We start from the raw sequence: 25,803 nt of genomic DNA on the forward strand, positions 1-25,803 counted from the left end.
GCGCGATATTGCCTTTAAGTCGGGTGAGTGGCTTTTCTACGACGAGCAATTTCGTTTTCTGAGGCAGTCCGCCCCTGAACAGCACCCATGGGATCAAATTCACTGGGAACTATGGCTCAGGGCGATGGTGAATTCCCGCGGGAAAATACCCGCTAACCAAACCCATGACAATCGACCCCGTTCTCGTTCACGCACCTTTCCCAAGGGTACTTGTTGGACATTTCATGCCGGGAAAACCTGTAGTGGCTGCAATTACGAGCATATCTGCTACAAATGCGGGGCAAAACACCCCGCAAGTCACTGTTCCGCGTCCGGGAACCACACTCGCCACGGTCCCCCTAAATCAGGAATATCCGGCGTCCTCAATTCTGCTCAGCACACCGGTCACGCCCGTAAAGGTGGATCGGCTTGAATTTTTGCTCCAGGATTATGTGTCTAATTTGGCTAGATATTTGGTCCATGGCTTTCGTTATGGTTTTCGCATACAATTTATTGGCAATCGCGCCCCGTTCGAGTCTCCTAATCTGAAAAGCGCCCTACAAAACCCGGATTTGGTCCTGTCTAAATTGCAAAAGGAAATTGATGCTGGCAGGATTGTTGGACCTTTAACCAACTCTCCCTTTCCTGATTTTCGCACCTCGCCCATTGGCATAGTTCCCAAAAAGACACCAAACGAGGTTCGCTTAATTCACCACTTATCCTATCCCTCGGGTTTTTCGGTTAATGATAACATTCCCGACGACTGTTCTACTGTTCATTACGCCACCATAAATCAGGCAGTGAAAATTGTTCAGCGTTTGGGGGTTGGCTGCTTCATGGCAAAAACCGACATAAAATCGGCCTTTCGTATCATCCCTATACATCCTCAAGACTATTCCTTGCTTGGGATAAAATGGGCGGACAAATATTATTTCGATCGCTGTCTCCCGATGGGTTGTTCATCTTCGTGCGCCATTTTTGAAACCTTTAGCACTGCTTTGGAGTGGCTATCGTTGCATAAATTAAGAGCATCAGCCGTCTTACACATTCTAGATGATTTTTTATTCGTGGCCCCTTCTGCAGAGAAATGCGAAGCCGATTTGGCGAATTTTCTCCGCCTGTGCGATTATCTCGGAGTGCCAATTGCTCATGAAAAGACAGTTCAGCCGAGGACGACACTTGAATTCGCGGGTATTACTCTTGACTCTGTTTCTCAAGAGGCTAGATTACCACCTGATAAGCTTCAAAAATGTCGCACGTTGCTTCATCAATTTCACAAACGTCGTACAGTTACCCTTCGGGAGCTTCAGTCCCTTATCGGTCTTTTAAATTTTGCGTGTTCTGTCGTAGTTCCAGGCCGCGCTTTCCTTCGTCGCCTTATTGACCTTACCCAAGGTATCAAAAAGGCATATCATCATATCCGTTTCAATAAGGACGCTAGGCATGACATCAAGCTGTGGCTTACTTTTTTAGACAATTTTAATGGTAGGGCCTTTTTCTTATCCGATCGCTGGGAAACATCAGCCACGCTGCAACTATTCACCGATGCAGCGGGCTCAAAAGGTTATGGCGCGGTTTTTGGTTCTCATTGGTTTTATGGCGCGTGCCTGGATCGTGGCGTTCACTTAATATCTCTTGTCTCGAACTCTTCCCCATTACCCTTTCCGTGCATGTGTGGGGGTATCTTATGGCAAATCAGCGTGTTGTCTTTTTTACCGACAACGCCGCCTTAGTTGATATTATTAACAAGCAATCTTCCAAGCATAAACTTATCATGGCACTCTTGCGCCCTTTGATTCTTTGTTGCCTAAGGCACAATATTTTGTTTAAAGCACGTCATGTGCCTGGTCTTCAAAACAGTCGTGCCGATTTTATCTCACGTTTTCAGATAGACTCGTTCAAGGCAATCACACCGGATGCAGACCCATTTCCCACTCCGGTCCCGACGAACCTTCTACCGGAGAGTTGGTCGCTAATTTGAGGGATCTTCTCAGTTCGGCATTAAAACCGGGCTCTCGCAAACTTTATCAACGGGCTTGGGCTGTTTTCCAAGATTTCGCTCACCGTTTTTATAAAACCTCAAGCCCCCAGCTTCCTTTGAGTCCAAACATGCTGGCTCTGTTTATCTCTTATCTATCGGCCCGCCAATTGGCGCCGTCAACTATAGCATCGTACATCTCCGCACTCAGTTACGTACACAAGCTTAAAAGTTTTTCCGACCCCACGAAATCTTTTCTTATTCAAAAGCTGTTAACCGCGGTGAGCCGCCGTCGCAAGAGTGATATTCGTCTGCCAATCACCCGCCCGGTCTTGCACGAACTTGTAAGGTCTCTTCGATTCACCAACTCTTCGGCTTTTCAACGAACTCTCTACAGAGCTATGTTCCTTTTAGCCTTTTATGGGTTTTTCCGCATCGGCGAACTAGCAGCCAATAGTGCTAAGTCAGTTTCCACCGTTCTTCAATTTAGCGCTTTGCGATTTTTAATTTCCGACGGCAAAGCTCATTTCCTCAAGCTGGTAATTTCCGAATACAAACACAACGTCAACAACCGCCCTTTTGAGATATTAATATCACGAGAAGACTGCCCCGAGCAGTTTTGTCCCGTGCAGGCCATTTTAGATTATCTCGTACTGAGGGGAAATCGCACCGGTCCGCTTTTCTGTCATTTAAATTTGGCACCGATTACGGCCGATCAATTCAATACTGAGTTGCAACGTTGCTTGTCATTCTGTGGCCTTGATACCCGTCGGTACAAAGGTCACAGTTTTCGAATCGGAGCTGCATCGCATGCGGCTGAAAAAGGATTCTCTGATTCACAAATTCGCACTCTTGGCCGCTGGAAGTACGATAACTTTAAGGTTTACATCCGCCCAGAGCGTTTGCTTGCAAATTAAGTTCGTAGTTAGTAGCTGTATTGTTTAATCTGTCATTTCTACGCCTTACGTAGTTCACGCATGGGCTGCTACGTGCCCTGTAACATTACCCCGGGGCTTAATATAATTATCACATCCTTCTTAACAGTCTATCATCGTTAACTTTTCATTGGCGCCTTGGTAGTTCAGGCATGGGCTGCTACCAGCGAGTCAGTACATTTGATTGCAATGTTATGGTTCAGTCATGGGCTGCTATATACGTGCCATTTAATTGTAATTTCTCTTTTCGCCTATAATATATATATTTTTTAATTTTAGAGTGCGAGTTCGCTTATACACTCTCGCTTGCGGCTGTAGTTCAGACATGGGCTGCTCCGGCCGTGAGCACATTAGCTATTCGCGTTGACAAGTATAATGTTATGGTTCAGTCATGGGCTGCTATATCCGTGCCATTTAATTGTAATTTCTCTTTTCGCCTATAATATATATATATTTTTAATTTTAAAGTGCGAGTTCGCTTATACACTCTCGCTTGCGGCTGTAGTTCAGACATGGGCTGCTCCGGCCGTGAGCACATTAGCTATTCGCGTTGACAAGTATCGCCGTGCTCTTTGCGTGGTCTTGGTGGGGCTGCCACATTTCTGTGGCCTTGGCGTTTTTTCTCGCCCCACCTTTGCTGAACATGGCTTTAATTTACTGCGGTTTTTATTGATTTCGTTGAGGATATAATAAATAGCCACGTTGGTGGCCGAATAACGCCAACATGTTTGTAGTTGTCTTTTTTGAGGTTTCCATGTCTCAGCAAACTTAGTGCGACCACTTGCAAAGTGCACGGCTTGCTCTAATTAGCAATATTTTATATCAAGGCAGGGGAAAAATGTCGACATAAATAGATGCATGCGTGTGCAAGCACAGAAAGCGTTTCAAAATATGTGTTATGCATTTGAAGTCATCTTTTTTTTTTTTCAGCATTTCTTGATTATATTAATGATACAAGTACTTACAGGAATTGTAGCTGGGTATTGTTGTCAAACACACCTGCGGGCAGTTCGTTCAACTGGTTGTCATATAGGTACCTACAAACAAATCAGAACATTAAGGCTTTCATACGCTTGCCGACAGAATAAACTTTATTATGAGAACTACGACCACTCCAGGCAAACCTATCAAAGTCTTAGGAGAGCTCAGTCTCTCCAGACATTATTTGGACCCTTCTAAACTGTGGTGAGAGGGGAAAAGTGTTGAAAGCCAATTAGCGTAGACGGGTTAGGTTTAGAGGACTGCATGTGTTTCATACTAAATATGGCATCAAATTAAAATTGTTTGACAGGAACGTGATATCATAGCAAAAGATTCTTAATTAGCAATAATGAAATGAATAAACGAGTTTCGATTGTGATATTAATTCTGTTATTTGTAATGTGTCTTGACAAAATGGTACACGACTCTTTGAAAGCGTACATCCTATATTTGCTCAAGGATAAAAGATAGAAAAGGCTTAGAGCTAACAGGTGTATCGCCTGCAACCATTTTCCGAGTTGAATAGCTGGGTTTTCTTTTGTAAGACAAAAAATCAGAAGAGTAAGATTAATGCCAGCAGGATCCAACTGGATCATGGTTCTTTGTGAAATCAATCCGAACTTTTGTTCTGGCAAGTTGATAGAAACGAGAAGACTCAAAAATGGCGATTTTAGCAAACAGAACTGTGTCCTATACTAAATGAATATTTTTCGTGTATAGACAACGAATGAAAAAGGGGGTTTTCTCTTCTAACGATATATTGAACAGATAACTGTTTCGCAAAAAATCAGAACAGAAGAAACAAAAATTTTCAGGTTTCTTCCTAAAATACTCTTGTTTCTTTATGAATGCGATGATCTCTTTCACCGAGACCAAAATACGCCTTACTTTAAATAGATGTTTGTTTACCACTTTCATTACTTGGACTCCTTCAATTTGACTACTGTCTGTTTTCTATTATGTGGTCTCATCGATCAGTAGTCCATGCAGAAGATTACGCCAAGCCAACCACATTGCTGAAGAAAAGGCCAGGCCACAACACTGGGAACTCTATGCCCAAATCTATTTGAATAGTTTGTGGAATCTCTAACGTCCCACAGCGTTTCAAGGATTAAGGGTTGTGAGGCGGGGCTTACCGTTTATAGTCCTTTTACAAGAAAAATTGAGAGTCTAACCATTTGCATGAAAAATTTCATGTATTTGTTATATCATAAACATTTCTTTGATTAGGATAGGCGAAGGGCGTATTCCTGGGCCCATGTTGCCCTCGCAGTGATTTGGGAGGAAATAACCCTTTCATGAATTGACATTTGCGTTTACGAAAAAAACGTCAAATAACAAGTCTAGCCTGTACACACATTAAGGAATAAGTTCTGTAAAGGCATAGTAAAATTAAGTCCAATTTGAAACTAAACCTTCAATTGAAATGGATTTTTCAGTTCTTTTTTGTTTCAGTGATTCCAAAATATTAGGCAAAATGAAAAAAAGAATAAATATCATGAGAGCAATTTCTTTTGCGGTATCATCGGTAGCTTTAAATCACGTTAAATGGTATTTAAGAAAGAGGAAGTATAACAAAGGTCGAGTTGGCAAAAGCAAGAACGGTTTTGGAATCAAAACCAGCAAATCGTAAAATGAAGGCAAAGTCAGCGAGCCCGCGAAATGCTCATATCATGCATGCTCCAAAAAACGAGCTGAAGCAAAACTATGTTTAAAAAAAAAAGACAAATTACTTCATAGTTGGTATTCTCATATTGCCATTCCTTGCAAGGTATAACAAGCAATTGTAAACATCATATGCGCTAATTAAGTTAACTATATACATGTATCAACAAAATTAACACAGCTTTTAAATAATTATTAATGTTATGCGAAAAGATTTTTTAATTTGGTGTCTATAGACACAGAACGCATGCGTGTGCAAGCACAGAAAGCGTTTCAAAATATGTGTTATGCATTTGAAGTCATCTTTTTTTTTTTCAGCATTTCTTGATTATATTAATGATACAAGTACTTACAGGAATTGTAGCTGGGTATTGTTGTCAAACACACCTGCGGGCAGTTCGTTCAGCTGGTTGTCATATAGGTACCTACAAACAAATCAGAACATTAAGGCTTTCATACGCTTGCCGACAGAATAAACTTTATTATGAGAACTACGACCACTCCAGGCAAACCTATCAAAGTCTTAGGAGAGCTCAGTCTCTCCAGACATTATTTGGACCCTTCTAAACTGTGGTGAGAGGGGAAAAGTGTTGAAAGCCAATTAGCGTAGACGGGTTAGGTTTAGAGGACTGCATGTGTTTCATACTAAATATGGCATCAAATTAAAATTGTTTGACAGGAACGTGATATCATAGCAAAAAATTCTTAATTAGCAATAATGAAATGAATAAACGAGTTTCGATTGTGATATTAATTCTGTTATTTGTAATGTGTCTTGACAAAATGGTACACGACTCTTTGAAAGCGTACATCCTATATTTGCTCAAGGATAAAAGATAGAAAAGGCTTAGAGCTAACAGGTTTATCGCCTGCAACCATTTTCCGAGTTGAATAGCTGGGTTTTCTTTTGTAAGACAAAAAATCAGAAGAGTAAGATTAATGCCAGCAGGATCCAACTGGATCATGGTTCTTTGTGAAATCAATCCGAACTTTTGTTCTGGCAAGTTGATAGAAACGAGAAGACTCAAAAATGGCGATTTTAGCAAACAGAACTGTGTCCTATACTAAATGAATATTTTTCGTGTATAGACAACGAATGAAAAAGGGGGTTTTCTCTTCTAACGATATATTGAACAGATAACTGTTTCGCAAAAAATCAGAACAGAAGAAACAAAAATTTTCAGGTTTCTTCCTAAAATACTCTTGTTTCTTTATGAATGCGATGATCTCTTTCACCGAGACCAAAATACGCCTTACTTTAAATAGATGTTTGTTTACCACTTTCATTACTTGGACTCCTTCAATTTGACTACTGTCTGTTTTCTATTATGTGGTCTCATCGATCAGTAGTCCATGCAGAAGATTACGCCAAGCCAACCACATTGCTGAAGAAAAGGCCAGGCCACAACACTGGGAACTCTATGCCCAAATCTATTTGAATAGTTTGTGGAATCTCTAACGTCCCACAGCGTTTCAAGGATTAAGGGTTGTGAGGCGGGGCTTACCGTTTATAGTCCTTTTACAAGAAAAATTGAGAGTCTAACCATTTGCATGAAAAATTTCATGTATTTGTTATATCATAAACATTTCTTTGATTAGGATAGGCGAAGGGCGTATTCCTGGGCCCATGTTGCCCTCGCAGTGATTTGGGAGGAAATAACCCTTTCATGAATTGACATTTGCGTTTACGAAAAAAACGTCAAATAACAAGTCTAGCCTGTACACACATTAAGGAATAAGTTCTGTAAAGGCATAGTAAAATTAAGTCCAATTTGAAACTAAACCTTCAATTGAAATGGATTTTTCAGTTCTTTTTTGTTTCAGTGATTCCAAAATATTAGGCAAAATGAAAAAAAGAATAAATATCATGAGAGCAATTTCTTTTGCGGTATCATCGGTAGCTTTAAATCACGTTAAATGGTATTTAAGAAAGAGGAAGTATAACAAAGGTCGAGTTGGCAAAAGCAAGAACGGTTTTGGAATCAAAACCAGCAAATCGTAAAATGAAGGCAAAGTCAGCGAGCCCGCGAAATGCTCATATCATGCATGCTCCAAAAAACGAGCTGAAGCAAAACTATGTTTAAAAAAAAAGACAAATTACTTCATAGTTGGTATTCTCATATTGCCATTCCTTGCAAGGTATAACAAGCAATTGTAAACATCATATGCGCTAATTAAGTTAACTATATACATGTATCAACAAAATTAACACAGCTTTTAAATAATTATTAATGTTATGCGAAAAGATTTTTTAATTTGGTGTCTATAGACACAGAACGCATGCGTGTGCAAGCACAGAAAGCGTTTCAAAATATGTGTTATGCATTTGAAGTCATCTTTTTTTTTTCAGCATTTCTTGATTATATTAATGATACAAGTACTTACAGGAATTGTAGCTGGGTATTGTTGTCAAACACACCTGCGGGCAGTTCGTTCAGCTGGTTGTCATATAGGTACCTACAAACAAATCAGAACATTAAGGCTTTCATACGCTTGCCGACAGAATAAACTTTATTATGAGAACTACGACCACTCCAGGCAAACCTATCAAAGTCTTAGGAGAGCTCAGTCTCTCCAGACATTATTTGGACCCTTCTAAACTGTGGTGAGAGGGGAAAAGTGTTGAAAGCCAATTAGCGTAGACGGGTTAGGTTTAGAGGACTGCATGTGTTTCATACTAAATATGGCATCAAATTAAAATTGTTTGACAGGAACGTGATATCATAGCAAAAATTCTTAATTAGCAATAATGAAATGAATAAACGAGTTTCGATTGTGATATTAATTCTGTTATTTGTAATGTGTCTTGACAAAATGGTACACGACTCTTTGAAAGCGTACATCCTATATTTGCTCAAGGATAAAAGATAGAAAAGGCTTAGAGCTAACAGGTTTATCGCCTGCAACCATTTTCCGAGTTGAATAGCTGGGTTTTCTTTTGTAAGACAAAAAATCAGAAGAGTAAGATTAATGCCAGCAGGATCCAACTGGATCATGGTTCTTTGTGAAATCAATCCGAACTTTTGTTCTGGCAAGTTGATAGAAACGAGAAGACTCAAAAATGGCGATTTTAGCAAACAGAACTGTGTCCTATACTAAATGAATATTTTTCGTGTATAGACAACGAATGAAAAAGGGGGTTTTCTCTTCTAACGATATATTGAACAGATAACTGTTTCGCAAAAAATCAGAACAGAAGAAACAAAAATTTTCAGGTTTCTTCCTAAAATACTCTTGTTTCTTTATGAATGCGATGATCTCTTTCACCGAGACCAAAATACGCCTTACTTTAAATAGATGTTTGTTTACCACTTTCATTACTTGGACTCCTTCAATTTGACTACTGTCTGTTTTCTATTATGTGGTCTCATCGATCAGTAGTCCATGCAGAAGATTACGCCAAGCCAACCACATTGCTGAAGAAAAGGCCAGGCCACAACACTGGGAACTCTATGCCCAAATCTATTTGAATAGTTTGTGGAATCTCTAACGTCCCACAGCGTTTCAAGGATTAAGGGTTGTGAGGCGGGGCTTACCGTTTATAGTCCTTTTACAAGAAAAATTGAGAGTCTAACCATTTGCATGAAAAATTTCATGTATTTGTTATATCATAAACATTTCTTTGATTAGGATAGGCGAAGGGCGTATTCCTGGGCCCATGTTGCCCTCGCAGTGATTTGGGAGGAAATAACCCTTTCATGAATTGACATTTGCGTTTACGAAAAAAACGTCAAATAACAAGTCTAGCCTGTACACACATTAAGGAATAAGTTCTGTAAAGGCATAGTAAAATTAAGTCCAATTTGAAACTAAACCTTCAATTGAAATGGATTTTTCAGTTCTTTTTTGTTTCAGTGATTCCAAAATATTAGGCAAAATGAAAAAAAGAATAAATATCATGAGAGCAATTTCTTTTGCGGTATCATCGGTAGCTTTAAATCACGTTAAATGGTATTTAAGAAAGAGGAAGTATAACAAAGGTCGAGTTGGCAAAAGCAAGAACGGTTTTGGAATCAAAACCAGCAAATCGTAAAATGAAGGCAAAGTCAGCGAGCCCGCGAAATGCTCATATCATGCATGCTCCAAAAAACGAGCTGAAGCAAAACTATGTTTAAAAAAAAAAGACAAATTACTTCATAGTTGGTATTCTCATATTGCCATTCCTTGCAAGGTATAACAAGCAATTGTAAACATCATATGCGCTAATTAAGTTAACTATATACATGTATCAACAAAATTAACACAGCTTTTAAATAATTATTAATGTTATGCGAAAAGATTTTTTAATTTGGTGTCTATAGACACAGAACGCATGCGTGTGCAAGCACAGAAAGCGTTTCAAAATATGTGTTATGCATTTGAAGTCATCTTTTTTTTTTTCAGCATTTCTTGATTATATTAATGATACAAGTACTTACAGGAATTGTAGCTGGGTATTGTTGTCAAACACACCTGCGGGCAGTTCGTTCAGCTGGTTGTCATATAGGTACCTACAAACAAATCAGAACATTAAGGCTTTCATACGCTTGCCGACAGAATAAACTTTATTATGAGAACTACGACCACTCCAGGCAAACCTATCAAAGTCTTAGGAGAGCTCAGTCTCTCCAGACATTATTTGGACCCTTCTAAACTGTGGTGAGAGGGGAAAAGTGTTGAAAGCCAATTAGCGTAGACGGGTTAGGTTTAGAGGACTGCATGTGTTTCATACTAAATATGGCATCAAATTAAAATTGTTTGACAGGAACGTGATATCATAGCAAAAATTCTTAATTAGCAATAATGAAATGAATAAACGAGTTTCGATTGTGATATTAATTCTGTTATTTGTAATGTGTCTTGACAAAATGGTACACGACTCTTTGAAAGCGTACATCCTATATTTGCTCAAGGATAAAAGATAGAAAAGGCTTAGAGCTAACAGGTTTATCGCCTGCAACCATTTTCCGAGTTGAATAGCTGGGTTTTCTTTTGTAAGACAAAAAATCAGAAGAGTAAGATTAATGCCAGCAGGATCCAACTGGATCATGGTTCTTTGTGAAATCAATCCGAACTTTTGTTCTGGCAAGTTGATAGAAACGAGAAGACTCAAAAATGGCGATTTTAGCAAACAGAACTGTGTCCTATACTAAATGAATATTTTTCGTGTATAGACAACGAATGAAAAAGGGGGTTTTCTCTTCTAACGATATATTGAACAGATAACTGTTTCGCAAAAAATCAGAACAGAAGAAACAAAAATTTTCAGGTTTCTTCCTAAAATACTCTTGTTTCTTTATGAATGCGATGATCTCTTTCACCGAGACCAAAATACGCCTTACTTTAAATAGATGTTTGTTTACCACTTTCATTACTTGGACTCCTTCAATTTGACTACTGTCTGTTTTCTATTATGTGGTCTCATCGATCAGTAGTCCATGCAGAAGATTACGCCAAGCCAACCACATTGCTGAAGAAAAGGCCAGGCCACAACACTGGGAACTCTATGCCCAAATCTATTTGAATAGTTTGTGGAATCTCTAACGTCCCACAGCGTTTCAAGGATTAAGGGTTGTGAGGCGGGGCTTACCGTTTATAGTCCTTTTACGAGAAAAATTGAGAGTCTAACCATTTGCATGAAAAATTTCATGTATTTGTTATATCATAAACATTTCTTTGATTAGGATAGGCGAAGGGCGTATTCCTGGGCCCATGTTGCCCTGGCAGTGATTTGGGAGGAAGTAACCCTTTCATGAATTGACATTTGCGTTTACGAAAAAAACGTCAAATAACAAGTCTAGCCTGTACACACATTAAGTAATATGTTCTGTAAAGGCATAGTAAAATTAACTCCAATTTGAAACTAAACCTTCAATTGAAATGGATTTTTCAGTTCTTTTTTGTTTCAGTGATTCCAAAATATTAGGCAAAATGAAAAAAAGAATAAATATCATGAGAGCAATTTCTTTTGCGGTATCATCGGTAGCTTTAAATCACGTTAAATGGTATTTAAGAAAGAGGAAGTATAACAAAGGTCGAGTTGGCAAAAGCAAGAACGGTTTTGGAATCAAAACCAGCAAATCGTAAAATGAAGGCAAAGTCAGCGAGCCCGCGAAATGCTCATATCATGCATGCTCCAAAAAACGAGCTGAAGCAAAACTATGTTTAAAAAAAAAAGACAAATTACTTCATAGTTGGTATTCTCATATTGCCATTCCTTGCAAGGTATAACAAGCAATTGTAAACATCATATGCGCTAATTAAGTTAACTATATACATGTATCAACAAAATTAACACAGCTTTTAAATAATTATTAATGTTATGCGAAAAGATTTTTTAATTATGGTGTCTATAGACACAGAACGCATGCGTGTGCAAGCACAGAAAGCGTTTCAAAATATGTGTTATGCATTTGAAGTCATCTTTTTTTTTTTCAGCATTTCTTGATTATATTAATGATACAAGTACTTACAGGAATTGTAGCTGGGTATTGTTGTCAAACACACCTGCGGGCAGTTCGTTCAGCTGGTTGTCATATAGGTACCTACAAACAAATCAGAACATTAAGGCTTTCATACGCTTGCCGACAGAATAAACTTTATTATGAGAACTACGACCACTCCAGGCAAACCTATCAAAGTCTTAGGAGAGCTCAGTCTCTCCAGACATTATTTGGACCCTTCTAAACTGTGGTGAGAGGGGAAAAGTGTTGAAAGCCAATTAGCGTAGACGGGTTAGGTTTAGAGGACTGCATGTGTTTCATACTAAATATGGCATCAAATTAAAATTGTTTGACAGGAACGTGATATCATAGCAAAAGATTCTTAATTAGCAATAATGAAATGAATAAACGAGTTTCGATTGTGATATTAATTCTGTTATTTGTAATGTGTCTTGACAAAATGGTACACGACTCTTTGAAAGCGTACATCCTATATTTGCTCAAGGATAAAAGATAGAAAAGGCTTAGAGCTAACAGGTGTATCGCCTGCAACCATTTTCCGAGTTGAATAGCTGGGTTTTCTTTTGTAAGACAAAAAATCAGAAGAGTAAGATTAATGCCAGCAGGATCCAACTGGATCATGGTTCTTTGTGAAATCAATCCGAACTTTTGTTCTGGCAAGTTGATAGAAACGAAAAGACTCAAAAATGGCGATTTTAGCAAACAGAACTGTGTCCTATACTAAATGAATATTTTTCGTGTATAGACAACGAATGAAAAAGGGGGTTTTCTCTTCTAACGATATATTGAACAGATAACTGTTTCGCAAAAAATCAGAACAGAAGAAACAAAAATTTTCAGGTTTCTTCCCAAAATACTCTTGTTGCTCTATGAATGCGATGATCTCTTTCACCGAGACCAAAATACGCCTTACTTTATATAGATGTTTGTTTACCACTTTCATTACTTGGACTCCTTCAATTTGACTACTGTCTGTTTTCTATTATGTGGTCTCATCGATCAGTAGTCCATGCAGAAGATTACGCCAAGCCAACCACATTGCTGAAGAAAAGGCCAGGCCACAACACTGGGAACTCTATGCCCAAATCTATTTGAATAGTTTGTGGAATCTCTAACGTCCCACAGCGTTTCAAGGATTAAGGGTTGTGAGGCGGGGCTTACCGTTTATAGTCCTTTTACGAGAAAAATTGAGAGTCTAACCATTTGCATGAAAAATTTCATGTATTTGTTATATCATAAACATTTCTTTGATTAGGATAGGCGAAGGGCGTATTCCTGGGCCCATGTTGCCCCCGCAGTGATTTGGGAGGAAGTAACCCTTTCATGAATTGACATTTGCGTTTACGAAAAAAACGTCAAATAACAAGTCTAGCCTGTACACACATTAAGTAATATGTTCTGTAAAGGCATAGTAAAATTAACTCCAATTTGAAACTAAACCTTCAATTGAAATGGATTTTTCAGTTCTTTTTTGTTTCAGTGATTCCAAAATATTAGGCAAAATGAAAAAAAGAATAAATATCATGAGAGCAATTTCTTTTGCGGTATCATCGGTAGCTTTAAATCACGTTAAATGGTATTTAAGAAAGAGGAAGTATAACAAAGGTCGAGTTGGCAAAAGCAAGAACGGTTTTGGAATCAAAACCAGCAAATCGTAAAATAAAGGCAAAATCAGCGAGCCCGCCAAATGCTCATATCATGCATGTTCTAAAAAACGAGCTGAAGCAAAACTATATTTTAAGAAAAAAGACAAATTACTTCATAGCTAGTATTCTCATAAGTTTTTTGCCATTCTTTGCAAGGTATAAGAAGCAATGATAAACATCACATGCGCTAATTAAGTTAAACATGTATCAACAAAGTTAAGACAGCTTTAAACAATTTTTAATGTTGTGCACGTGAAGTCATTTGTTTCCTTTTTTTTCAGCATTTCTTGATTACATTAATTATAGAAGTACTTACAGCTCCTTTAGCTGGGTATTTTTATCAAACACACCTCCGGGCAGTTTGTTCAGCTGGTTGCCCTTCAAGGACCTACAAACAAATTAGAACCTTAACGCTTTCATACGCTTACCAGCAGAATAAACTTAAATATGAGAAGTACGACCACTCCAGGCAAACCTATTAAAGTGTTAGGAGAGCTCAGTCTCTCCAGACATTATTTCGACCCTTCTGGACTGTGGTGAGAGGGAAAAAGTGTTGAAAGCCAACTAGCGTAGACTGGTGAATTTGAGAGGACTGCATGTGTTTCATAGTAAATATGACATCAAATTAAAATTGTTTGACAGGAACGTGATATCATAGCAAAAGATTCTTAATTAGCAACAATTAAATGAATAAACTTGTTTCGATTGTGACATTAATTCTGTTAATTGTAGTGTGTCTTGACAAAAACGTACACGACTCTTTGAAAGGGTATATCTTATAGTTGCTCAAGGATAAAAGATAGAAAAGGTTCAGAGCTAACAGATGTATCGCCTGCAACCATTTTCCGAGTTGAATAGCTGGGTTTTCTTTTGTAAGACAAAAAATCAGAAGAGTAAGATTAATGCCAGCAGGATCCAACTGGATCATGGTTCTTTGTGAAATCAATCCGAACTTTTGTTCTGGCAAGTTGATAGAAACGAGAAGACTCAAAAATGGCGATTTTAGCAAACAGAACTGTGTCTCATACTAAATGAATATTTTTCGTGTATAGACAACGAATGAAAAAGGGGGTTTTCTCTTCTAACGATATATTGAACAGATAACTGTTTCGCAAAAAGATCAGAACAGAAGAACCAAAAATTTTCAGGTTTCTTCCCAAAATTCTCATGTTGCTTTATGAATGCGATGATCTCTTTCACCGAGACCAAAATACGCCGTAGTTTAAATAGATGTTTGTTTACCACTTTCATTACTTGGACTCCTTCAATTTGACTACTGTCTGTTTTCTATTATGTGGTCTCATCGATCAGTAGTCCATGCAGAAGATTACGCCAAGCCAACCACATTGCTGAAGAAAAGGCCAGGCCACAACACTGGGAACTCTATGCCCAAATCTATTTGAATAGTTTGTGGAATCTCTAACGTCCCACAGCGTTTCAAGGATTAAGGGTTGTGAGGCGGGGCTTACCGTTTATAGTCCTTTTACGAGAAAAATTGAGAGTCTAACCATTTGCATGAAAAATTTCATGTATTTGTTATATCATAAACATTTCTTTGATTAGGATAGGCGAAGGGCGTATTCCTGGGCCCATGTTGCCCCCGCAGTGATTTGGGAGGAAGTAACCCTTTCATGAATTGACATTTGCGTTTACGAAAAAAACGTCAAATAACAAGTCTAGCCTGTACACACATTAAGTAATATGTTCTGTAAAGGCATAGTAAAATTAAGTCCAATTTGAAACTAAACCTTCAATTGAAATGGATTTTTCAGTTCTTTTTTGTTTCAGTGATTCCAAAATATTAGGCAAAATGAAAAAAAGAATAAATATCATGAGAGCAATTTCTTTTGCGGTATCATCGGTAGCTTTAAATCACGTTAAATGGTATTTAAGAAAGAGGAAGTATAACAAAGGTCGAGTTGGCAAAAGCAAGAACGGTTTTGGAATCAAAACCAGCAAATCGTAAAATGAAGGCAAAGTCAGCGAGCCCGCGAAATGCTCATATTATGCATGCTCCAAAAAACGAGCTGAAGCAAAACTATGTTAAAAAAAAAAAAGACAAATTACTTCATAGTTGGTATTCTCATATTGCCATTCCTTGCAAGGTATAACAAGCAATTGTAAACATCATATGCGCTAATTAAGTTAACTATATACATGTATCAACAAAATTAACACAGCTTTTAAATAATTATTAATGTTATGCGAAAAGATTTTTTAATTATGGTGTCTATAGACACAGAACGCATGCGTGTGCAAGCACAGAAAGCGTTTCAAAATATGTGTTATGCATTTGAAGTCATCTTTTTTTTTTTCAGCATTTCTTGATTATATTAATGATACAAGTACTTACAGGAATTGTAGCTGGGTATTGTTGTCAAACACACCTGCGGGCAGTTCGTTCAGCTGGTTGTCATATAGGTACCTACAAACAAATCAGAACATTAAGGCTTTCATACGCTTGCCGACAGAATAAACTTTATTATGAGAACTACGACCACTCCAGGCAAACCTATCAAAGTCTTAGGAGAGCTCAGTCTCTCCAGACATTATTTGGACCCTTCTAAACTGTGGTGAGAGGGGAAAAGTGTTGAAAGCCAATTAGCGTAGACGGGTTAGGTTTAGAGGACTGCATGTGTTTCATACTAAATATGGCATCAAATTAAAATTGTTTGACAGGAACGTGATATCATAGCAAAAGATTCTTAATTAGCAATAATGAAATGAATAAACGAGTTTCGATTGTGATATTAATTCTGTTATTTGTAATGTGTCTTGACAAAATGGTACACGACTCTTTGAAAGCGTACATCCTATATTTGCTCAAGGATAAAAGATAGAAAAGGCTTAGAGCTAACAGGTGTATCGCCTGCAACCATTTTCCGAGTTGAATAGCTGGGTTTTCTTTTGTAAGACAAAAAATCAGAAGAGTAAGATTAATGCCAGCAGGATCCAACTGGATCATGGTTCTTTGTGAAATCAATCCGAACTTTTGTTCTGGCAAGTTGATAGAAACGAGAAGACTCAAAAATGGCGATTTTAGCAAACAGAACTGTGTCCTATACTAAATGAATATTTTTCGTGTATAGACAACGAATGAAAAAGGGGGTTTTCTCTTCTAACGATATATTGAACAGATAACTGTTTCGCAAAAAATCAGAACAGAAGAAACAAAAATTTTCAGGTTTCTTCCCAAAATACTCTTGTTGCTTTATGAATGCGATGATCTCTTTCACCGAGACCAAAATACGCCTTACTTTAAATAGATGTTTGTTTACCACTTTCATTACTTGGACTCCTTCAATTTGACTACTGTCTGTTTTCTATTATGTGGTCTCATCGATCAGTAGTCCATGCAGAAGATTACGCCAAGCCAACCACATTGCTGAAGAAAAGGCCAGGCCACAACACTGGGAACTCTATGCCCTAATCTATTTGAATAGTTTGTGGAATCTCTAACGTCCCACAGCGTTTCAAGGATTAAGGGTTGTGAGGCGGGGCTTACCGTTTATAGTCCTTTTACGAGAAAAATTGAGAGTCTAACCATTTGCATGAAAAATTTCATGTATTTGTTATATCATAAACATTTCTTTGATTAGGATAGGCGAAGGGCGTATTCCTGGGCCCATGTTGCCCCCGCAGTGATTTGGGAGGAAGTAACCCTTTCATAAATTGACATTTGCGTTTACGAAAAAAACGTCAAATAACAAGTCTAGCCTGTACACACATTAAGTAATATGTTCTGTAAAGGCATAGTAAAATTAACTCCAATTTGAAACTAAACCTTCAATTGAAATGGATTTTTCAGTTCTTTTTTGTTTCAGTGATTCCAAAATATTAGGCAAAATGAAAAAAAGAATAAATATCATGAGAGCAATTTCTTTTGCGGTATCATCGGTAGCTTTAAATCACGTTAAATGGTATTTAAGAAAGAGGAAGTATAACAAAGGTCGAGTTGGCAAAAGCAAGAACGGTTTTGGAATCAAAACCAGCAAATCGTAAAATGAAGGCAAAGTCAGCGAGCCCGCGAAATGCTCATATCATGCATGCTCCAAAAAACGAGCTGAAGCAAAACTATGTTTAAAAAAAAAAGACAAATTACTTCATAGTTGGTATTCTCATATTGCCATTCCTTGCAAGGTATAACAAGCAATTGTAAACATCATTTGCGCTAATTAAGTTAACTATATACATGTATCAACAAAATTAACACAGCTTTTAAATAATTATTAATGTTATGCGAAAAGATTTTTTAATTATGGTGTCTATAGACACAGAACGTATGCGTGTACAAGCACAGAAAGCGTTTCAAAATATGTGTTATGCATTTGAAGTCATTTTTTTTCTTTTTCAGCATTTCCTGATTATATTAATGATAGAAGTACTTACAGGAGCTGTAGCTGGGTATTGCTATCAAACACACCTCCGGGAAGTTTGTTCAGCTGGTTGTCATATAGGAACCTACAATCAAATCAGAACATTAAGGCTTTCATAGGCTTGCCAACAGAATAAACTTTATTATGAGAACTACGACCACTCCAGGCAAACCTATCAAAGTCTTAGGAGAGCTCAGTCTCTCCAGACATTATTTGGACCCTTCTAAACTGTAGTGAGAGGGGAAAAGTGTTGAAAGTCAATTAGCGTAGACGGTTGTGGTTGAGAGGACTGCATGTTTTTCATACTAAATATGGCATCAAATTAAAATTGTTTGACAGGAACGTGATATCATAGCAAAAGATTCTTAATTAGCAATAACGAAATGAATAAACGTGTTTCGATTGTGATATTAATTCTGTTATTTCTAATGTGTCTTGACAAAATGGTAGACGACTCTTTGAAAGCGTACATCCATTCAGAAGATTACGCCAAGCCAACCACATTGCTGAAGAAAAGGCCAGGCCACAACACTGGGAACTCTATGCCCTAATCGATTTGAATAGTTTGTGGAATCTCTAACGTCCCACAGCGTTTCAATAACAGGGGTTGTGAGGCGGGGCCTACGGTTTATAGTCCTTTTACGAGAAAAATTGAAAGTCTAACCATTTGCATGAAAAATTTCATGTATTTGTTATATCATAAACATTTCTTTGATTAGGATAGACGAAGGGCGTATTCCTGGGCCCATGTTGCCCCCGCATTGATTTGGGAGGAAGTAACCCTTTCATGAATTGACATTTGCATTTACGAAAAAACGTCAAATAACAAGTCTAGCCTGTACACACATTAAGTAATATGTTCTGTAAAGGCATAGTAAAATTAACCCCAATTTGAAACTAAACCTTCAATTGAAATGGATTTTTCAGTTCTTTTTTGATTCAGTGATTCCAAAATATTAGGCAAAATGAAAAAAAGAATAAATATCATGAGAGTAATTTCTTTCGCGGTATCATCGGTACCTTGAAATCACGTTAAATGGTATTTAAGAAAGAGGAAGTATAACAAAGGTCTAGTTGGTAAAAGCAAGAACGGTTTTGGAATCAAAACCAGCAAATTGTAAGATAAAGGCAAAGTCAGCGAGCCATCCAAATGCTCCTATCGTGCATGCTCTAAAAAACGAGCAGAAGCAAAACTATATTTTAAAAGAAAGACAAATTACTTCATAGTTGGTTTTCTCATAAGTTTTTTGCCATTCTTTGCAAGCTATAAGAAGCAATGATAAACATCACATGCGCTAATTAAGTTAAACATGTATCAACAAAGTTAAGACAGCTTTAAACAATTATTAATGTTGTGCACTTGAAGTTATTTGTTTCCTTTTTTTCAGCATTTCTTGATTACATTAATTATAGAAGTACTTACAGCTCCTTTAGCTGGGTATTTTTATCAAACACACCTCCGGGCAGTTTGTTCAGCTGGTTGCCATCCAAGGACCTAACGACAAATCAGAACCTTAAGGCTTTCATACGCTTACCAGCAGAATAAACTTAAATATGAGAAGTACGACCACTCCAGGCAAACCTATTAAAATGTTAGGAGAGCTCACTCTTACCAGACATTATTTGGACCCTTCTGGACTGTGGTGAGAGGGAAAAAGTGTTGAAAGCCAATTAGCGTAGACTGGTGAAGTTGAGAGGACTGCATGTGTTTCATAGTAAATATGACATCAAATTAAAATTGTTTAACAGGAACGTGATATCATAGCAAAAGATTCTTAATTAGCAACAATTAAATGGAAAAACGTGTTTCCATTGTGACATCAATTCTGTTAATTGTAGTGTGTCTTGACAAAATGGTAGACGACCGTTTGAAAGCGTACATCCTATATTTGCTGAAGGATAAAGGATGATAAAGGACAATCATTTTCCGAGTTGAATAGCTGGGTTTTCTTTTGTAAGATAGAAAACTCGGAAGAGTAAGATTAATGCCAGGATGGAGAGGATGTTACTCCAACTGGATCAAGGTTCTTTGTGAAACCAATCCGAACTTTTGTTCTGGCAAGTTGATAGATGCCAGAAGACTAAAAAATGGCGATTTTAGCAAACAGAACAGTGTGTCCTATACTAAACGGATATTTTTCGTGTATAGACAACGAATGAAAAGGGGGTTTACTCCTCTAACGATATTGAACAGATACCTGTTTGGTAAAAAGATCAGAAAAGGAGAACCAAATAATTTATGGAGAACTTGACATGTCTGGCAAAAGCTCCCCAAGGGTAAATTTGGCGGATGAAGATAGAGGGATTGGCTAAAAGGTTCGCGTCAAAATGTCAAGAAAGGGACCGCAGCGAAAGGGGGCACGTATAATGACACTGCAATTCAAGGCGGGGACCCCTGCCGGTGTCTTCTTTTAGAGAAATGCAGAACATTGATCGGGAGCTCTTTTCAGAGCTCGTAGAATCCCCGATCAAACCTGCATACCTACACATGTCTACAGCCGGGCCGTCGAGGAGTGAATGGACCGAGTTAATATCCTCACGCATAAACGAAACGAGAGTGTGCTGCTAAGAGGGTAAGCATGAAAGGCAAAATCGAACAAGTGATCGAAAGACCAAGACTAAATTAGTTCAATTTAAATAATTTCACAACAAAGCAGATGATTCCAAGGAGGCTTCAGCTCGCGGTTAGAGCATGAGTCGTCAGTGTTTACTTCCTGCTCTTACCGCCTTGTAAAAATGAAAATTATGTTAACTGCCTTGCAAAACTGAAATCGGTTAACTGGGCAAAGTAGGTTAAATGAAAATTCTGAACATTTAACTGCTTCTGGTTGGCTCCAAAGTGCATGTAAATCAAAGAACCCAAGCCACTCAGTTGTAAGCACCGCTTAAAAACCGTGTTTCCTAAGTTTTGAAGGTCCCATGACTATTAGAAATTGCCACGATGTAGAAATATTGCGTTTGCAAACTCGAAATTTCGAGTTTACAAACTCTAAAATTTACGTTTACAATCCGGGTTTTGTAGGGAGATTTCCAAAAAGACAAACACGTATGAAAGACGAAATCTCCTGTGTGCATAAGTTGCGAAATCAACCATATCAAAGTGACTCGCCTCATTTGTTTGTATGTGTCTTTAAATAAACCGATGCTTCCGTCCGCTTGGCCTGAAACACTATCAAGTCATTATCAAACCAAAACCAAAGCGTTAAAGTGATACTCTAATATCTTCTTTTTCTGTGTGGTGATACTTATAATTTTGTGATAAAAATAAGCCATACAAAATCATGACGTTTCGACCTGTCCAAGGTCATCTTCAAGTGTGAATAAAAACTCCAGATTAGCATAAATAAATTGCTAAGAGTTAAAATGTCGCGAATGTAGAACGAAATGTAGAAGTGATCCTCACATTTAACTGGACGATAGATAGATAGATAGATAGATAGATAGATAGATAGATAGATAGATAGATCATTTCCCTGATTTCTTGGTTCCCAAGTTTTGAATTACCGAAACATGCCTAATCACAGTGTAAATTTCTTTACAACTATGTTTCTGTGGTTGTTTTTGGCTACAGAAACTCCACCACTGGCATCTCTCTGTTTTTAAACAGCTAAACGGCTAAACGGGTTGGTTTTTAATCAAAAGCGTTCCTTGTAAAAGGAACAGCTGTGAAAAGGCACATCTGTTCCTATAACTGAAGCACCGAATAATTAGCACGGACTTTAATCTACACGCAGCAATAATTAGTTTTGCGAAGGACTATCTGTTAGAGTCATTAAATTCATACAAATAATCGTTCCATCGTGCTCATTCTATGCAGTTTGCGCCCTAATGGTTGAATTTAAGAGGCAGCTTTATTCGCTCCAAATACGCTGAGCACCTCTAACACGCTATACACTTGACTCTTAAATCACAAGCCTGAGTAACTGATAAGAAAGTCTTGTTTCAGGTCAAGACTGAATAACCATCAACTTAAATTTTTCAACCCCTTTCCTATTACACTCCCCAGTTTTGCATGTATTTTTTAAGGATATTAGAATGAATGAATGAACGAGCGAACAAACGAGGGAATGAATACATGAATCAATCAATTGATCAATCAATCAATCAATAAAGAAATTAATGAATCAATGAATGAACGGTCAAACAAACGAACAAAGGAAGGAGAATAAAATTACAAGTAAAAGGAGCTGCAGTAGTCATACGCACAAAATACGTTAAACACGGAAAACACGTTGATAACAAAGACCAAGTTATTCCTGTTACAAGCCTGAGTTATTGATAACAAAATCATGGAGTGTAGCATACACAGTCTTGTTTCAGGTCAAGAATGATTACCAACATAAGTTTTGCAACCTCTTTGCTATTACGCTGACTAATTTTGGATGTATTTGTTAGGAGATTAGAACAAATAAATGAATGAATGAATGAACGAACGAACGAACGAACGAATGAACGAATAAACGAAAGAACGAATGAGTGAGTGAGTGAACGAATAAGTGAATGAACCAACCAACGAACTAACGAATGAACGAAGAATAATATTATTAGGAGCAGAAAGTAGTAGTCATTCACGGAAAATACGTCAAACACGCCAAACACGTTGATAACAGAGATAAAGATACTCTTGTTACAAGCCCGCTGAGTTACTGATAACATGATCATGGACTGTAGTGACAGTCATGCCTTTCCGGCTTGTTATGCACACTGCGTATACTTTGCCTGGTAATGGCGTGTTTACCGGTTTTTCCGTATCTAACAAGTATGGCAAGAAGAGATTAGTTCAGTGTTTCATCGGCTACACCTGTACGACTAAACTGCGTAGTTTTGCAGATGTTGATGGAGTGTTTCCAGTGTTTAGCGTATTAAACGTGCACAGAGTGAATAGATTAACTACTTTTAGATCTGCTGTTACCCCCACTATTCACCCAACTACAACTTCCTCCCCAATGTTGCCATTTTTACTGGGTTTAGCATGTAAAGCCTTTTAAGAATGAATCTAATTATTTTTGTTTTTTCTTTACTATTCATTATTATCACTTGTTTATTTTTTAATTAATAATTATTAAATATAATAATTATATTATTATATAGTAGTAGTAGTAGTAGTAGTAGTAGTAGTAGTAGTAGTAGTAGTAGTAGTAGTAGTAGTAGTAGTAGTAGTAGTAGTAGTAGTGGTAGTAGTAGTAGTAGTAGTAGTAGTAGTAGTCATACACGCCACATAAGTTAAACACGGCAAACACTTTGACAACAGAGGAAAAGTTGTCGTTTGTAGGTGCGAGGTGTTAGTAGTGTAAAATAACTAATTCATTTTAAATACGTCAAATACGCTATACCAGGTAAATATTCCAGGTAGCTATTAAAAGTCATATCTATTGCTTGTTATCAAGAGATCTGAGATTACGAGATTATGAGTGAGTACAAGGTTAGTTATAAGGCGCACTGCATCCACTTTGTTTCGTTAAGTGGTAACGGCGTGTTTCCCTGTTTTACCGTATCTAACATGTATGGCAAGAAGAGATTAGTTCAGTGTTTCATTGGCTACACCTGTACGACTAAACTGCGTAGTTTTGCAGATGTTGATGGAGTGTTTTCAGTGTTTAGCGTATTAAACGTGCACAGAGTGAATAGATTAATTGCTTTTAGATCTGCTGTTACCCCCACTATTCACCCAACTACAACTTCCTCCCCAATGTTGCCATTTTTACCGGGTTTAGCATGTAAAGCCTTTTAAGAATGAATCTAATTATTTTTGTTTTTTCGTTACTATTCATTATTATCACTTGCTTATTTTTTATAATTAATAATAATAATAATAATAATAATAATAATAATTATTATTATTAGTAGTAGTAGTAGTAGTAGTAGTAGTAGTAGTAGTAGTAGTAGTAGTAGTAGTAGTAGTAGTCATACACGCTACATAAATTAAACACGACAGACACTTTGACAACAGAGGAAAAATTGTCGTTTGTAGGTGCGAGGTGTTAGTAGTGTGAAATAACTAATTCATTTTAAATATGTCAAATACGCTATACCAGGTAAATATTCCAGGTAGTTATTAAAAGTCATATCTATTGCTTGTTATCAAGAGATCTGAGATTACGAGATTATGAGTGAGTACAAGGTTAGTTAGAAGGCGCATTGCATCCACTTTGTTTCGTTAAGTGGTAACGGCGTGTTTCCCTGTTTCCCTGCGTGTTATGGCAAGATATTAATTCAATGTTCCAACTGTCACAAGTGTGCGACTAAACTGGTTAACTTTGCAGATATGTTGATGGACTGTTTTCAGTGTATAGCGTATTTAGCGTGTATGGCATGATTAAATTGCGGCCACCTACGGCAAACTGTTAATCTGATGGGAAATTTGACAATCGTTTTTTTTTCCTTTGCAATTTCATAGTCATTTTCTTAAGTCGTTGTCTCCTGGTGCGTTTCCCAGGGCTGATTGGTTTACATTTGGCTAATTTTGACAAGCGTCTTCTTTGACTTTCCACACCTTTGTATTACAGGCATAAGAGGCGTTAAATCCTTGGTGTGTTCCTTAGCTCTGATTGGTTCATTATTTTGTAATTGGTTCCTATATAAAGGCAGAAATCGTTAAAAAAAAACAATCCATTTCAATTCCACGATCTGGCAAGATGAGCAGACCTTGCTCCCAGCTAAACAGTAAAGCTAGTAAAGATAAGGCAGAATGCGAAGTCGTAGCAAGAATAGAAAAATTGTGTTCAGTTGTTGCCTTTAAGTGCGTTTGGCGAGTTGACGACGAGGAAATCGACAATGCATGGAACTGGATATGTGATAAACGGGATGAATGTGATTCCAAGATATCTAAATTGCGAGAAGTGTGCTTTTTCTTCTCGGCTATCAGCACTTCGAAAAGGGACAGAAAGAAGGACAATTAAATGTTAAATCCTTTTTTATTGAATTTTTCAAACAGAAAGGCGTCGTAACTCCCAGAGCATTTGTGGACTTTGACAGACTAAAAGACCCCGAACCCAAATATTTTGAGGAAATTCTGAGGAACAGTCTTTCAGAGGACAAAGTGCAACAGTTCTGTGCAGATTTCTTGGCATTATTTCGCCAAAGAAGCACAAGCAGCCTGTACCATGAGCGATCGGGTCGGCAGACAGTGGAAAGACCAGTCTTTTTGCACCAGTGTTCCAGATTATCCCGCTCAACCGTATTGCAAGGGTAACAAAGCAGAAGAGCTTGAATAAAGAGGTAATCACAGAGGTAATCTTCCTCGATGAAGCATTTTCAGGCCTTCTTGAAATAGACGACTGGAGAATTCTCTGCCAAGGGGGCTTCACTTCCCACGACGTCAAGTGGAAGAAGGCTGAAGGATTTCATTGCAATGCGTCCATGTACATAACCTGTCAGACCGAGTTAGATTTCGGAGCGGATCATAACGAAGCAATGGATAAAAGGTTACACAAATACCACTTCAGAAGCCTGTCACATGTGAATCCAGAAGCAAACAAGTGGCTGAGACAACATGCCATGGATTGTATCGTATGGTCGCAAATGATCGCTGGCGACATCGAGGACAGTGCCAAGTGCCACGCCCGAGCCCGTTGTTACCGAACACGAAATGCCAGAAGAAGACCTCAAAAACATCCTATCCGTATCTCTTATCTCTCGCAGTTCAGTCAGACAAGTGTTCAGGCGATTCATTCCACTTCAGAAAGCGATACAGAACTTTCAGAAGACAGTGATGCCGATGGAATAGAGAGGCTGCGCTCTGAACATGAAAAAGCCACTGAAGGAAGTCTACGTCAACGGCACCTTATGATGCTGCTCACA

The 25,803-nt window shown here is 37.8% G+C and overlaps 1 protein-coding gene across 1 annotated transcript in view; it reads right to left on the reverse strand.

Moving 5' to 3' along the window:
* Positions 1 to 3,853: 3,853 nt before the first annotated feature.
* Positions 3,854 to 25,803, reverse strand: part of LOC138002433 (leucine-rich repeat-containing protein 15-like) — a 37,193-nt gene continuing 15,243 nt past the window's right edge. The window contains exons 5-13 of the mRNA XM_068848473.1: positions 19,427 to 19,498; positions 18,017 to 18,088; positions 15,981 to 16,052; positions 13,944 to 14,015; positions 11,991 to 12,062; positions 9,957 to 10,028; positions 7,924 to 7,995; positions 5,892 to 5,963; positions 3,854 to 3,929 (exon numbers count right to left, since the gene is read on the reverse strand). Of these exons, the coding sequence (XP_068704574.1) occupies positions 3,854 to 3,929; positions 5,892 to 5,963; positions 7,924 to 7,995; positions 9,957 to 10,028; positions 11,991 to 12,062; positions 13,944 to 14,015; positions 15,981 to 16,052; positions 18,017 to 18,088; positions 19,427 to 19,498 (652 nt within the window). The remainder of the gene's footprint in view (positions 3,930 to 5,891; positions 5,964 to 7,923; positions 7,996 to 9,956; positions 10,029 to 11,990; positions 12,063 to 13,943; positions 14,016 to 15,980; positions 16,053 to 18,016; positions 18,089 to 19,426; positions 19,499 to 25,803) is intronic.

Source organism: Montipora foliosa, chromosome 5 (assembly GCF_036669935.1).
Source record: "Montipora foliosa isolate CH-2021 chromosome 5, ASM3666993v2, whole genome shotgun sequence".
Classification (NCBI taxonomy): Eukaryota; Metazoa; Cnidaria; class Anthozoa; order Scleractinia; family Acroporidae; genus Montipora; species Montipora foliosa.